We start from the raw sequence: 17,038 nt of genomic DNA, 5'->3' as shown, positions 1-17,038 counted from the left end.
AGGTATCCAGAATGTGAGCAAGCTCGAGTAGATGGCAACAAAGGGACAGAAACATGTGTGAGAGATGACATCAACCGAACTCCGTCAACAGCGCTTGCCGATCTCGGCCTGAACGAACGAGCTCGAGTCTGAGGAGTGCATATCATACCACTGAATGGTCTGTACTTCTGTCCGCGACCCAGGCATTCTGATCTGCTCTGCCCAGGGAAGTCTACGGCTAATGATGTTGTCATTCACGTCCCCCACTATTGCACCAACCCATTCTGCAGTTGCTCTGGCGGCAGTAGCTTCTCGGGACCAAAAGACATTGGCAATAATTGCTCGAGAGTCATGACGACGGACTTGCCGTCTTTGTCATACATCAATATAGGAGTATTGGGCTAGCAAGGAGGCGCCGTCAGTCATGTCATGCCTGATCGCCTGCATTTCACATACCTCGCAGAACTCCCTGATGAATTGCCTGCACATGCCACATGGACTCGCAGGCGGGCTAATGTCGCTGGAAACGGCTAATGCTCGAAAATCGCCCTTTTGCGCACCCTGATGGACATGTCCGTCACTACTGAAGAGCTCTGGCATAGTCCAGTTCGACATAGCTTACCTGTACCACGGCAGTGCCCAGGGCAACACGTTCGGCACATGTGCCAACTGGATACGATGCATTCTCTACGTTGGCACCTTGGATGACATCTCCGTTCGCCAACAGGACGGCACAGCCAACTCGAAAGTGGGAGTACGGGCCTGGAGATGCTCATCAGTACGGATCATCATCGGATTGCCACGTCGCTCACAGTACGCCTTGGACTTTGCATCAACGCATGATTCTGACAATTTCTGAACGTCACTTGAGGACAGTCCGTGGATCAAGGCGGTATCATGTCGAGCATGGCCTGGCTTTGATTTGAGATTATTATCTGCCATGTTGGAAGGAGAGGGAGAAGCTGTTTCGTGCGTTGAAATCAGACTGGGCCGCATTCTGCGCCGAAGCATGCGTCATTGGCAGCGCAGCTGCCAATCTAGACACCGCGGCCACCGCCCGCGAAAATCCAAGTTGTCCGCCAAGACCGAAATGATTGGCTGAGAAATTTCGCAGAAGTAATATGCAATCAAAGATTGAAGGGAAATTTGACTTACCCCGGATTTCAGCGTAGAACGTCAATCGAAACAAAGATTAAAGGGGAATTTAACTTACCCCGGATTTCTTAGCTTATTAGCTAGGGTATTAGCTTAATAGTAGTAATATTTAATTCAAGATTTAAGTACATTTCCTATTAATTGCGTATAAATAAAAAAAATAGCTAGTATAGGACTAGTATAGGACTCGAACCTACGACAAGTATATTTCCTATTAATTATATATAAATAAAAAAAATAGCTAGTATAGAACTCGAACCTACGACCTCTTAACCCCTATCGATCTTATAACTCCTTTAAGATATATACCTTTATATAGCGGGGACTATATTAAGTAGTATAGCCGGGAGAAATAGAATTATTAATAGTTAAGAATTATACTACTAGACTAACTAGCCGATATATATAGAATAGAAACTAATACTCTCTATATACTTATAAAGTAGGAGCTAATAGCTCGATTTCTATAAAAATTTCACGTTTAATAGAACCGACCCGCGCGGTTCTAACGGTATAATTTTTATAGAAATCGGATTAATATTTATTAAGATATTAACCGCCGAAGTTAGAGCTAATACTAGCTAATACCTACTAATACTAAATTCAAAGGTAGTCGATTTCTATAAAAATTTCACGTTTAATAGAACCGACCCGCGCAGTTCTAACGGTGTAATTTTTATAGAAATCGAATTAATATTTATTAAGATATTATTATAGTAGCTGCCTAGAAAGTACCGACAAGTCCTATAAGCTAGCCGCTATACTATAAAGTAATGTCGGATTTGAGTTGCCTTAGTAGTAGGGGCCCCTAGCGAAGTAGGTCGCCTAGTTAGCCTAGGTCGCCTAGTACGCCTAGTACGCCTAGTACGCCTAGTACGCCTAGTACGCCTAAGTCGCCTAGGACGCCTAAGTCGCCTACTTAGCCGTATAACGTAATATCTTAGGGACTCCCGCGGAGGCCGTATATAGTAGAATAATACGTTATATATTAATATACGAACGACGGGACTATACTAAACTACGCGTACGTATATACGGACGATAGTAAGCGAGATATATAGAGTCGTAGGACAGATCCGAGTAGTAGGAAGGAACCGGAAGATAGGGAAGAGCTAGGAGAAACATATTTGCTTAAGAGCGGTTAAACGAGTTCGTATACGCGCGCTACGCTAGTTAGCTAGAAGATAAAGGCGCTACGAGACAGCGGATAAGTAGGATATACGTGCTTACGCTTACGCGTCGGACGCGCTAGACGGCTATAGGGCAGAATACTAAGGATGTAAGAAGGGTTATGTTAGCAGGTAGATAGGGTAGTAGTAAATTAGTTTAGTATTCGATAGAGATCTAGGAGGAGAGGGAGGAAGGCAGGAGAGTTAGCCTAACGCTAAGCACCAAGCCCTGCCTAAGGCATCAAGACCCTAGCTTTACTCGGCCTAGTTATATGCTAATCACGTATAGCCTCTTTAGCCCTAATATACGCTTCCCTTCCAAAGGCCGCGCCCTCGTAGCCGGTCTTTGTTCTAGTCTTAACCCCTATTGCTACTAACTTAGCAGGTCTAATAAGCCGCTTAGTCCGCGCTAAATTAAACACTTAACTACCTAATTATGTAACTATATTAAACCTCACCTTCTAATACAATGTCCAACTCTAACTGCGCTATCCCTATATACAATAAACTATAAAGTAATATGTATCTACAAGAATTAAGGGCCTTCGACTAATTACAATACGAGCGCGTCTTCCCTACTATAATAGGTAGACGTACGAGGTATTATAGCCCTGCCTCCGCTCTACGTAATATCGTACCGAGTTCTTTGCGTCTACTCTTAAAAGACCTAGCTATGTCCGCTTCCGAGGGTTGTTCTTATTATTACGAGGGCTATGTGCTTTAGAATACGTTCTACAGACTACAGTTCCTTACTATCCGCCAGTATGTCTTTATGTTTAGTAGGGGCTTCTTTATTAGAGTCTCCGCGGTGGTGGTATAGTTTAAGAAGGGAGATATAGAAGGTGTTATAGATAGTGTAGTGTAGTAGGAGCTATAACTAGTAGGCCTATACGGAGGAGCCCTTAACTTCTCGAATGCAGAATGGACTAATGTATCTTAGTGCGAGCTTAGGCCTTGTTTTGCTATTAGGGGATAGGTGCTTACGGATGCGGAGGTTCTTAGTGCTTAGCATAACTATGTCGCCTTGCTTAAAGGTTATCGGTATATAGTGTTTGTCGTAATAGGCCTTCTAATAGGCCTAGGCCTTCGCTAGTTTGTTAGCTATCTTAGCGTGAATCTCTCGCATCTTTTAAACCCTCTTAATAGCCGCTAGTGTCTTAGGTGTTAGTACTTAACACGCTTCCCTTTCCTTGCGCTCGGCCTCGAGCGATAGGGGGTCTTATAGCAGCGTAGGGTTGCTTCCTATTATAGCGAAGTAAGGTAACACCTTAGTAGATAAGTGGACACTGTTGTTGTATACGAATTCGGCTAGTTGTAGGAGGTTGACTTAGTTATTAGGGTTCTTATTGATATAGCTGCGTAGGTACTACTATAGCGTAGCATTCTACCTTTCGGTCTAACCATCTATTTATAGATAGAATGCTATAGACAGGCGATGCTTAAGTCTTAGCTATAGGCAAATCTCACTCTAATAGTAAGATGTAAATATCGGGCCTCGATCGGAGACTATCCCCTTAGGGGTTCCCTAATAGCTACAGAAGATGTTGCTCTATAGCGACTTAGCTAGGTTAATAGCCGTCTAATCCTTTCGGGCAGGAATATAACGAGCGCCCTTAGTGAACCGATCTACGACAACTAGGATAGCATTATACACATCCTTGCTGCCCCTACGCTTAGTAGGCGGGAGACCTATAATGAAATCTATTATAAGCTTAGCAAATGGCTTCTTTAGAACAGGGAGTGAAGACAACTCGCTAAATAGTAAGTGCTTTAGTGCTTTAACTCGTTAATATACGGCACACGTGTTTACGTAGTCCTTTATATCCCGCTTACTATTTGGCTAGTAGTATATGCGCGATAGTAACTCGTGCGACCTCTCTATACTATAGTAACCGGCAAGCTTACTATTATAGTGTCGCTTGAGAAGCTCTTGTCGGATCGAATGCTCGGTAGGGACATAGAGCCTGCCCTTATAGCGCAAATAGCTATTAGCATCGATCGACCAATTCTTGCTAGATCTAGTCTTACGGCCACTTCTAAGCTAATCTATACGAGCAGCAGCAAAAGCGTCCCTTTGCTAAGCATGTAACAGCTTATCTATAAACGCTCGTCTATCCCCTTCTATAAGTTCGCTTAATAGCACTCTCGCTATCTTGCGTAGTACGTACTATATGCATCTAGTAGCACTAGCAGCCGGATTAACTGCATTAGTGCTTTGATCGCTGTTACTATATATAGCGATATCGACTAGGGAGTTATTATAACTTCTCCTATCTATATCCTTAGCCTTTGCCTTAATACGCACTATTAATATAGCAAGAGCATTAACATGCTTCAAGCCGTCGCGGAGTCCGGTAAGCCGCTTATCCTGCGCTTGCTTATTAACAACACGGGCTATAGCAATCTTATACTATAGGGTTGGAAACAATGAATTGATGGATTGCTAAGTCCCGCTGTTGTAATTAGGTCGCCTCGATAGGCTATTAGTAGGGTTACTTACGCCTAGCCGATATAATATATTAAAATCAAACCTAGCGAGGTAGACGGCCTATCTAGCCTGTCGACCTATAACTCTAGTAACCTTAGTGATGCTACGGAGGTTGTTATAGTCTATATAGACCTGTATCGTATATTAGGCCCTATCGAGGTAATGCCTCTAATGCTTAAAGGCCTCAATAATAGCTAAGAGCTCTTGCTCGTAGGTCTCGTAGCGACGCTTAGCATTAATTATCTTCCTCGAGAAGAAGGCAATCGGGTACTAGTAATTGTTATTAGCCTATTGTAACATAATAGCTAATACAGCAAACTGTAAAGCGTTAGTCTTAATGCGGATCTGTTTACTTAGTACGAAATGGTATAACAAGGGGACTTTAGTAAAGCGCTGCTTCAAACCGTTAAAAGCGGCTCGCGCCTTGTTAGTCTATTTAAACTCTCTAGTCGGGTTAGCCTTAGTTTTAGTAAGCTCAGTTAGGGGCATTACATGCCGTAAATAGCCCTTAATAAATCGGCGATAGAAGTTAGCAAAACCGAGGAACGACTATAGCTCCTTAATTGACGTAGGAACAGGCTATTTAGTAATAGTTTTAATCCGATTAGGATTAGCCTTAATACCCTTAGTTAACACGAGGAAGCCGAGGAATAATACCTCTTTAGCAGCAAAGGTGCATTTAGAAGGCTTGCAATACAAGCTATAGGCCCTTAGGCGATCGAGTACCTTACGGACTGCAGCCTAGTGTTCCGCAATGTTAGGAGAGTGTATATAAACTAGGATGTTATCTAGGTAAACTACATAGAGGTGATCTAATAGGCCTAACAGGGCCCGATTAATATAGGACTAGAATGTAGCAGGGGCATTAGCTAGCCTAAATAGCATAACTAAGTACTTAAAATAGCTATAGCGAGTACGAAAGGCTATCTTCCATTTATCGCCCTTGCGAATACGAATGCGATAGTATGCATCCTTAATGTCTAGTATAGTGTAGTAGTAGGCACTAGAAAGGCGGTCGAGGGTCTTATTAATAAGCGGAAGTGGACAGCGGTCTTTAATAGTAACAGCATTGAGCCTACGATAGTCGATATATAGGCGTAGGCTACTATCCTTCTTTAGTACGAACAGGATAGGTGCACTAGCAGGGCTGTTACTATACCGAATACGACTATTAGCTAGGTTTTCTTCTAGGTACTTACGCAATATAGTAAGCTCGCGCTTACTAAGGTTGTAGAGTAGTCTAAAAGGAACCTCCTTGCCCTCTATAATATTAATCTTATAATCCGTCTCTTTGAATATAGGCAATGTCGATGCTAGGTAGTGTTTAAACACATTAATATAGGTCTCTCGAATAGGTTCTAGTATACGCCTAAGTTGTTTAGGATCTATGCTATTAGGGGGCACTAGTTTATCGTTATTACTACCGAGCAGGTCGGCCGTCGGATTAGCTAGGGTTAGGTTGCTAATAAATAGGACCCTAATATTATTAGGGCACTCGCTAACATTAATGTATTCAATGTCCTCTTTCCTAGCGATTCTAAATCGCTATTGTTGACTGCCTAAGTCTATAACTATAGTATAGTACTTAAGAACAGGGTTACTAATAACAATCTTAGATAGGAGGCTGTCTATGTCTACTGCGTAGGCAGTAAAGTTCAGCAGGCGCTTATTGCCGAGGTCGTCTCTTAGGGCTATATAGACATAGTAGGCTCCGTAGGTTAAGTGCCGAGCGTTATTAAACTAGGCAAGGGTTAGCAGGTTAGTCCTAGGCAGTTATCGAAGGTCTAATTGCTTAGCTAGGCGATGGCTGATAAGGGCACTAACTGAATTTCCTAGATCTAGTATAACCTTAGTCTTATAGTTAGTTCTATGCGTGTCCGATACGAGACAGGTATGTATAATAGCTAGCACAATGTCGATAGTTTTACGCCGCACGAGGCTAACAGTTAGTACGGCGCTTACTCTTTTTTCGAAGGTTGGCCTATAGGGGTAGCGTTGGCTGCTAAAAGGTACTTTCGGTACTTAGCGGCAGCACGGTCGACTCGGGCCTAATCCCTAGGTTTGTCGTATTAGCCTAGCAGATAGCTAGTGCTGTCGCAATTGAAGCACTTCAATCTAGTTAGTAGACTGCCGTAGCTGTTGTTGTTAGTTAAGCGGTTAGCGTTATAAGGATACGAGCCCCTTCTACGGCCCCTGTCGCGGCCTCCTCTATATAGCCGGCGGCTACGGCCTCTTCCACGGTTATTATTACTGTTCCTATTGTTAGCATTGTTGTTATAGTAGGAACCTTAGTTTCCTCCGCGGCTACTACGACTGCCGCGATTAGTACTAGCTAGTCGGATCCTCGATTCTAGTCGTTATTAGAGCTAAACAGCCCGTTCGGCTGTTTCTACTTCGACTATGAATTGAATGCGTGTTAGGTTGGCCTGTTCGAACACACGACGGCGGTCCAATTTAAGGACTAATTCCTATCGCAATTTAGGGCGTATTTCGGAAATCTAGATAGAGTCGGTCTTAGCTAGCAAATCGTCCTTAAGGGTCTTTAAATAGGCCTCAAATAAGCGAGCCGATTAATTAGTCTTTTGTTTAGCTCGAAGGTATTAGTCCTAAGCGTGTTGTTGCCTTAGTATAGGATTTCTAAGGGTGTCTAGCATAATAGTCTTATAGTCTTGCTACTAAACAGCGGTCTGATTAGTAAGGGAGTCGAAATGGTTATCCTAGGTACGTTTTGGGTCTCTATTAATGTATTGCATAGCATAGACGACTAGCGAATAGTCGTCTAGTAGGGCCCTTAGTGCATTCCGCTAGTTCAATTTACAATTACGTATATAATTATTATACTGCTTGCGGCTAGAGCTATCAAATACGGTACAGTCTTTAAGCTTAGCATCCTTCTTTTGAATGGAAGGTACTGCTACTAGTTCTAGTCTAGTAGTGGTTGTCAGGGCTTCCTATAGGCGGCGAATCTCGAGGAGATTATCCTTTAGCTGTTGTTCTTAACGTAGGGCAGTAAGCCTGTTTTGGGTAGCTTCTTAGAGTCTCCCTACTGGTTGGGGGCTAAAGGCTGGTTAGCTATATCGACGGTTAACAATATTGTTGAGAATATCGTCGACAGGCAATTCTAGGTCGTTACCTAGAACTACAGGTTCTTCGGCAGGCCTAGCAGCAGGCTCTTTAGCAGGCACCTTAGCAGGTGCTTTAGCAGGCACTTTAGTAGGTGCTGTGCTACTAGCATTGTTATTGCTAGCGCTGCTAGCGGCAGCACGGTTGTTGTTGCTTCGTAATAAGCCGGCTATTGTAATAGGGGGTGACACTAATAATGTATTATTAGCCCCTAAGATGCGGATGTAGCGGAATTAGTGAATATCGGTCTAGTGTGCTTAACTTAGTGTAATGGGCTGTATAGAAGGCCTTGCTTAATAATTAGTACGGTTGTTTCGATAGAATGGTACGTATAGGTCCCGTTCTTCGGGCGCAATATAGTTAAATCGATGGTTTTCGTAGCTATACTACTAAAAGCTTGAAATAAGGACTATCTAGCTGCTGCCCTTAAAGGGTGGATCGAATACTATGTGAGAAGGGTTATGTTAGTAGGTAGATAGGGTGGTAGTGAATCAGTTTAGTATTCGATAGAGATCTAGGAGGAGAGGGAGGAAGGCAGGAGAGTTGGCCTAACGCTAAGCACTAAGCCCTACCTAAGGCATTAAGACCCTAGCTTCACTCGGCCTAGTCACATGCTAATCACGTATAGCCTCTTTAGCCCTAATAAAGGAAGGGGCTCTCCCTCTAAGGCACCCTTCTTCTTTTCTTCGTAGTTCGTCTTATATAGATAGTAGCTATATTAATTTAGTACTCCTTTTAGTTTAGTTTAAAGTTTCGTATATATTCTTACTACTTAGCTACTAACCCTTATATTACGAACTGCCTTAAAAAACGCCTCTATTAAGATAGACACGCCCGACGAATAGATTTAAAACACAAGACCTAACGAAGTACCCGATTTTTTAAGCTTAGTATAGAATAAAATCCCCGCTACGCGCGAATAGCTAGACTACGCCTACGCTACCGACCTAGAACTACTCGTTAACCTGCTTAAGGCTTATAAAGATGCTACTCGTTTCCTCTCGGTTTCCCGTACTAGCCTTAGTACGGCTCTTAGCGACGCGAATGCTTCTATCGCGGAAAAAAAAGACGAGGTAGGCTGCCTCTAGTCGTAGCTCGCCTCTACTCGCCTAGGCGCCGCGGTACCTGTCTCTTACCTATTTATACCTACTTCGAACAAGAGTAAGAAGCTAAGCGACCCCGAACGCTTTACCGGTAAGCGTAAAGTATATAAAGAATTTAAGATATAGGTTAAGATCCGCTTTCTCGCTAACGCCGACTACTATCCGACTAAAGCCTTAAAGACCGGATTTATGTTTTCTCTACTCGGTAGCTCCGCCCTCGATTCCTGCCGTAGCCTCTTAGAAAATATAGAAACAACTATAACGGCTACTATCTAGAAGGCCCTCGACGCTAGTTTCGGCGACCCCGACCGTAAGCAAACTACGCGTCTAAACTTAGACAAACTTAAGCAAGCAAACAAGACCTACTAAGAATACTATACCGCCTTCTAATACGAGATTAGGTACGCCGAATACCCCCCGGACGTCGCTAAGTAGATCTTAGTACGTGGCCTTAGCGAAGAAATAATGCTATAAGTCCGCGATAAGGATACGGAGAATCTAAACATTACCGAACTATACGCCTTACTTACGCGTATCGATAATACGACTCGAAACTTCGCGAAAATTATCGCTAACCGCGGAGGCGCCCGTACGAATACTAGTCGCTTTACGTCGCCGTTCGCTACGCTACCGTCGAAGTTATAGATAGCTTAGACGCCGGCTTTAGTACTAGCTCCGGCTATAGCCCTAATACCGCTAGGCGCTTAGCCTACCGCCGATCCGATAGATTTAAGCGCTACCTCGCTCGGCGCCCGTCTACGCGCGCTCCTAGTAAATAGTAAGCTTTCGGAAGAAGAGAAGTAGCGTCGCCGTATAGTAGGAGAATATATCTACTATAGAGTAAAAGGATATATTACTCGCCTCTGTCTGTCTCTCGTCGGCCGGCTAAATACGCTAACGATATAGCGAGTCGCTACCGCGAATGTTACGACTCTAGATACGCCTTTACCGGCTAGCGCTACTCCGAGCAGCTAGGGAAAAGCTTAAACCTTATATATAGTCGCTTATAAGGTTTATTCGTTCTAAAACTAAGAGTATCTACTACTACCTTCCCTTTCTCTAGCTCGGCTATAGAGAAAGAGTTAGTCTACTAGCCTTTCGTAGTAGAAACGTTAATAGGAAATTAAAAGAAATTATTAAAAACTATAGCTCTTATTAATAACGGCGCAACCGGCTACTCGTTTATAGATTACGACTATGCGAGAGAGCTCGGCTTAACGTTCTAAGACCTTATATACGCTCGGGAGTTAGAAATGTTTAACGGTACGACCGCGGCCGCCGGCAAGGTAACCTAGATCTGCTACTTATCTATTACTATCGGCCTATATACCGAACACGTTATGTTTTTCCTTACGAAACTCCCGAAGACTTACCCCGTTATTCTTAGTCTTCCTTAGCTTAAAAAGCACAACCCGGTTATCGACTAGGCCTCCGAATCTCTATCCTTTACGAGTAAGCATTACGCTAAGCACTACTTTAACGAATCTAGTTCTACCTCCGATACTCCCTAAGATCGTACTATATTCGCTATTAGCGCGGCTGCCTTCTCGCGTCTTACCCGCGATAAACGCACTTAGATCTTCGCTATAATAATATAGGATATCGAGAAGGCTATCCGAAAGTTCGACGAAGAACTAATAGATCTAAGAACGAAACTACCGAAGGAGTATTAGCACCGACTCTACTAGTTTTCGAAGAAGAACGCCGACATTCTGCTACCGTACCGGCTAGGTATCGACTACAAAATCGAGCTAATCGACGGTAAGCCGCCGCCGTACGGCTCTCTCTACTCGATATCTCGAGATAAGCTCCTCGTACTAAAGAAATACCTAGAAGACAACCTATAAAAGGGCTTTATCCGCCCTAGTTCCTCCGAAGCAGCTGCGCTAGTTATATTTGCCCGGAAACCCGGCGGAGGTCTCCGTTTCTACGTAGACTACTAGGGCCTTAACGCGTTAACGAAAAAGAACCGCTACCTAATCCCTCTTATAAACGAAACGCTCGAACGCCTTTCGAAGGCTCGCTAGTTTACTAAGCTCGACGTAATCGCCGCCTTTAATGCAATCTATATTACTAAGGGAGACGAATAGTTAATAGCCTTCCGAACCCGTTACAGCCTTTTTAAATACCTAGTCTTGCCGTTCGGGCTCTATAACGGACCTAGTACGTTCTAATTATATATTAACGATACGCTTAAAGAATTCCTAGACGCCTTCGTCTCGGCGTATATAGACGACATCCTAATTTATAGCAAAACGAAAGCGGAATACTACGAACATATCGAAAAGGTACTTAAGAAACTCGCAGAAGCTAGACTATATATCGACATCGATAAGTGCGAATTCTATAAGCAAGAGGTAAAATTCCTCGGCCTTATTGTCTCTTTAGAAGGTATTCGAATAGATCCCGGCAAGATCGAAGCCGTTCTAAACTAGGGAGTACTACGAAACGTAAAAGAAGTCTAGGGCTTCCTTAGTTTTGCTAACTTCTACCGGAGATTTATATAGAATTTTAGCGGAATCGCCCGTCTACTTACGGCACTTACGTAGAAAGACGTTAAATTTAAATAGTTACCGGCCTATTAAGAAGCCTTCGACTAGTTATAGCAAAGTTTTACGACCGTACCGATCCTATAGTACTTCGACTTCGATAAAGAAACGCGCCTAGAAACCGATACTTCCGACGGTATAACTAGCGCCGTTCTCTTTTAACGAACGACCCTAGAAGATACGTAGCTACCCGTAGCCTACCTCTCTAAGAAAATGTCCTCCGCGGAATGTAATTACGACATCTACGATAAGGAGCTCCTCGTAATCGTTAAGGCTTTCGAAGAATAGTATCTAGAACTCGAAGGTTCTAAGTTACCGATCTAGGTTAGCTCGGATTATAAGAACCTTATCTACTTTCTTAAGAGCAAAATCCTTAGCCGTAGGCAGGTACGCTAGAGTAAGTTTCTTTCCCGATTTAACTTCGTTATTTAGTATACGCCCGGTAAAGCAAACTTATAGGCCGACGTACTTACGAGGCGTAACGGAGACTCGCCTTTAGATCGAAGTCCGTAGCGTAAAGAACAGTCTATCCTTAAGGAGTACAACCTTAGCTAGGAACTATACGAGCTCCTCGGAGACGACTTTACCGGCCTAGAGCCTCTCGTAGTATCCTTTATACTAATAGCCGCTCCCGCCTTTCTCGGAGACGACGATAGCTCGGACGACGAAGATACGAGTTTAGAAAGCTTAGATAGCGACTAGGAAAGCGAAGAGGAAGTATAGGACCTCCTCGAACCTACCTAGCTCGAATAGCAGCTTACGATAGTATACGCCGAAGACGCTTTTACTAAAGGTCTAATTCAAGCTTTATAGAACGAGGAGCGGTTATATAAGAATATTTCTCTCTTAGAGTACGAGCTCCGTAGAACTCTACCGCGAGTACCCCGTATAATATTTAGAAATGCCCTCTACGTCCCGGATTTCGAAGATTTACGCGACTAGATTATGCGTTCCGCTTATAACCCTCTCGGAATAGTATATCCCGGTCGAGCTAAGATGTTGTCTTAGCTCCGGAAGTAGTACTACTAGCCTAATCTATACCGGGATATTAACCGATTCGTTAAGAACTACGTAGTATGCCGTAGAGCGAAAGTAGACACGCGTAAGCCGTAAGGGCTACTAAAACCTCTTAAAGTCCCTCTACGACTATAGTAATACATTTTAATAGATTTTATTATAGGCCTACCGAAAGGATCCGACTTTAACGGCCTCTAGTTTTAAAATATGCTAGTCGTAGTTTGCCGCCTTATAAAACGTAAGAAGGTATTAAATGCCCGTAGCCTAACCGCAAAGAATACGGCTTAGGTCTTCTACCGGGACGTATAGAAAGATATAGGCCTACCTGAATTAATTGTATCTAATCGCGGCCCGAATTTCGTTGCCCGTTTCTAGAAGCGCCTCTACGAACGATTAAAAATTTAAGCGCGCCTTTTAACGGCTTACTACCCGTAGACCGACGGGCAAACCGAACGGGCTAACGCGTAGATCGAGCAAATTATTAGGTACTTCTATAATTACTACTAAAACGACTAGCTAAGATTAACGCCTTCTATTGAATTTACTATTAACAATTAGGAGTCGGCTATAACTTAGACTACGCCGTTCTACGCCTCTACTAGATTTTACCCTCGAACCGGTATAGAACCGATAGAGATCGAACTAGAGCCCCTAGCAAACGATCCGGAAAGAGACGCCGATACCTTCGCTCTTTAAATAGCCTAGACCTACTAAGAGCTCTAGGACGAGATAAGGTATATCTAAGAAGTGTATAAGTACTACGCTAATTAGCGTAGACGCGCCGCGCTAGATTACTAGGTCGGAGATTACGTCTACCTCGACTTACGATATATTAGAACTAACCGACCTTCGAAAAAGCTCGACTAGAAAAATCTAGGACCCTTCCGAATTATAAAGAAAATCGGTATATACGTATACGAACTAGATCTCCTAGAAAATCTTAATATTTACCCGGTTAAACACGTTATTAACCTAAGAACCGCCGGAGAAATTGCAGATTCCGAAGACATCCCGCTAATACCGGAAGCTACCGAGGCTACCGATTAGGCCGAAGACGAGCCGGAATCTACCTTAGGCACAGTGCGGGCGATTATCGGATAGAGCTTTAGTAATACAAATTTCGGAAATCTTAACCCTCCCGGGCTATAGGGAGAGGTATAATAGGAGGGGTACTTAGACGAGGATACGACCTAGGAACCTCTACGCTATATTATCTTCGCCCGCGAAGCAATCGAGGAATTCCTACGAGACTATACCGACTATACGACAATAGAAGGAGCTGTCCCGGAACATTTTCTCCGAGAAGCGTACGAATAGAATTTAGATTAAGGTCTCCGACCCGAACTAGGATAAGAACACTAGCACCTATTATATACGGACCTCCTTTAGCGTTATAGGAACTCCGCGTAGAACGAGGGGGGGGCTACTATTATAGTAGCTACCTAGAAAGCACCGACAAGTCCTATAAGCTAGCCGCTATACTATAAAGTAATATCGGATTTAAGTTACCTTAGTAGTAGGGGCCCCTAGCGAAGTAGGTCGCCTAGTTAGCCTAGGTCGCCTAGTACGCCTAGTACGCCTAGTACGCCTAGTACGCCTAGTACGCCTAGGTCGCCTAGGACGCCTAGGTCGCCTACTTAGCCGTATAACGTAATATCTTAGGGACTCCCGTAGAGGCCGTATATAGTAGAATAATACGTTATATATTAATATACGAACGACGGGACTATACTAAACTACGCGTACGTATATACGGACGATAGCAAGCGAGACATATAGAGTCGTAGGATAGATCCGAGTAGTAGGAAGGAACCGGAAGGTAGGGAAGAGCTAGGAGAAATATATTTGCTTAAGAGCGGTTAAACGAGTTTGTATACGCGCGCTACGCTAGTTAGCTAGGAGATAAAGGCGCTACGAGACAGCGGACAAGTAGGATATACGTACTTACGCTTACGCGTCGGACGCGCTAGACGGCCGTAGGGCGGAATACTAAGGAAGGGGCTCTCCCTCTAAAGTACCTTTCTTCCTTTCTTCGTAGTTTGTCTTATATAGATAGTAGCTATATTAATTTAGTGCTCCCTTTAGTTTAGTTCAAAGTTTCGTATACATTCTTACTGCTTAGCTACTAACCCTTATAGATATTAACCGCCGAAGTTAGAGCTAACACTAGCTAATACCTACTAATACTAAATTCGAAGGTAGTCGATTTCTATAAAAATTTCACGTTTAATAGAACCGACCCGCGCAGTTCTAACGGTATAATTTTTATAGAAATCGGATTAATATTTATTAAGATATTAACCGCCGAAGTTAGAGCTAATACTAGCTAATATCTACTAATACTAAATTCGAAGGTAGTCGATTTCTATAAAAATTTCACGTTTAATAGAACCGACCCGCGCGGTTCTAACGGTGTAATTTTTATAGAAATCGGATCAATATTTATTGAGATATTAACCGCCGAAGTTAGAGCTAACACTAGCTAATACCTACTAATACTAAATTCGAAGGTAGTCGATTTCTATGAAAATTTCACGTTTAATAGAACCGACCCGCGCGGTTCTAACGGTGTAATTTTTATAGAAATCGGATTAATATTCATTAAGATATTAACCGCCGAAGTTGGAGCTAATACTAGCTAATACCTACTAATACTAAATTCGAAGGTAGTCGATTTCTATAAAAATTTCACGTTTAATAGAACCGACCCGCGCGGTTCTAACGGTGTAATTTTTATTGAAATCGGATTAGTATTTATCGAGATATATATAGGATACTCCGTATTCTATAGCTATCTAGTCTAGAGGCGCCCTAATATACTAGCCTATAGGGTACTAAATATTAGCCTAATCGGAGGGGCTATAGTAAGGCTCTAGGGCGTCTAGTAGGTATATCGACTTTTTTTTATACTAGACGTACAATTTTCGCTAAGTCTACGAGTTGCGCGCGTTTTAAGAGCGCTCGCGAGGTAGGGTCGCCCCCGAAGTAAGAGTTTCCTATATAAAAGTAGCCGGCTAGCGGACCTACTTTAGGAGCGGAACCGCCTTATATAGAAATCGTATCCTAGCACGTTCGGAGGATATATATATAGGAGTAGTATTTTAGATTCTTTAAAGGAACTATTTTACTATCTTATATACGTTAAGGAGTATACCTTTAAAAACCCCTTTCGCCGAGGGAAACTAGGTACATTTACTACGGTCCTAGATCGAAATTTACCTAGGATCTATATAATATAGATTCTAATTCGGATACTACTCGGGATCGAGTATAAAAACAATATTCGAGGTATAAAATACAACGACCTCTAAGCGATTTTAATCGAGAGGGTAGGTAGTCCTATAAGACCTATCTTATATATCGCGAGAAACAGGCACGCAAAAGGCGGCTATAAAGGCGTTCGCGTAGCCCTACTATTAACGTAGAAGCCCCTAATATTTATCGGAGAGGTCGGGACGAAACCTCTATTAAAAGGGAGCAAAGACGGGCTATCGCGAGAGAGGACCGCGCAAATCGGGCGTTACGATCTACTAGGGCTCCCTTACTTGCCCGCGATATAAATTTATTTACCTATAGCGGCTGTAATATACCTCGGCCCTATAGAGAATATCGGGTAGTTAATTCTACCCTCTACTCGTATTATTCGAATCCCGGTATTTCGGATATTACTACTAAGCTAAAGTAGTGCGAAACGGGTAGCTACTTTACTACCCGATCGGAATTTTAGGCCGGTAGTCTCGAATATAGTTACTACCGGCAATACGGTATCTTTCCCTCTACGATTCCTAGCTCTAGTAGGGCTTCCGAGTCGTCGAGGTCTCGAATAAATAGGCGTTCTCTTAATTAAATTCGCGAGGTAGCCTAGGCTACTCGCGAACTAGATAAGGGTAATCTTAGCCTTAAAAACGCCGAAACACTAGAATAACGTCGTACTCGACCGGCTCTATCTAATACCGACTTCGACCGGTATATATAATTTAGCCGATAGGGAGATACTATATCTTAGATACGGTATTAAATATGCCCCCGCCGCTAGTTAGATCTTAAGCTAGATCCTACTACCGGCGCTTATAGCTCTTGTTTAAAGGCTATTAAGTCGAACCCCTCTCGAATTCCCCTATTCTCTAAGGCAAATAATATAGACCTAGGCGAGCTACCGGTAGATTTGCCTAAGCTTAGCGATATAGAACAGCTCCTAATCGCTAGGGTCTATACTACCGTTAACGTACTTACGGTCCGGGGCTAGTAGTATAAGTACCGCGGATATATCGCTTATTTCCTTCGCGATATAGTCTCTATTTATAACAAACTGCCGCGACTACCTAATAAGGTAGATATACTATTACTTAGGCCTCGGAACCTAAATACTAATAAGATTGCGTCCTTTAATCGCGAATTCCGCGTTCGTAGGCAGGCTATTAAGTTGTAGTTAGAGTATTTAAAGGATAATTATTC

At 43.1% G+C, this 17,038-nt stretch overlaps 1 protein-coding gene across 1 annotated transcript; it reads right to left on the bottom strand.

Moving 5' to 3' along the window:
• Positions 1-77: 77 nt before the first annotated feature.
• On the bottom strand, positions 78-921 carry MYCFIDRAFT_71480 (uncharacterized protein; the record flags this gene model as incomplete). The annotated part of the gene is made up of 4 exons (XM_007922136.1): positions 78-380; positions 436-540; positions 602-741; positions 792-921. The coding sequence occupies 4 exons, from the start codon at positions 919-921 to the stop codon at positions 246-248; spliced, it is 510 nt and encodes a 169-aa protein (XP_007920327.1). The 3' UTR covers positions 78-245.
• Between the last annotated feature and the right edge of the window lie 16,117 nt (positions 922-17,038).

Source organism: Pseudocercospora fijiensis (assembly GCF_000340215.1).
Source record: "Pseudocercospora fijiensis CIRAD86 unplaced genomic scaffold MYCFIscaffold_1, whole genome shotgun sequence".
In the NCBI taxonomy this organism is placed as follows: domain Eukaryota; kingdom Fungi; phylum Ascomycota; class Dothideomycetes; order Mycosphaerellales; family Mycosphaerellaceae; genus Pseudocercospora; species Pseudocercospora fijiensis.
This window is presented reverse-complemented; position numbering and strand designations above follow the sequence as displayed.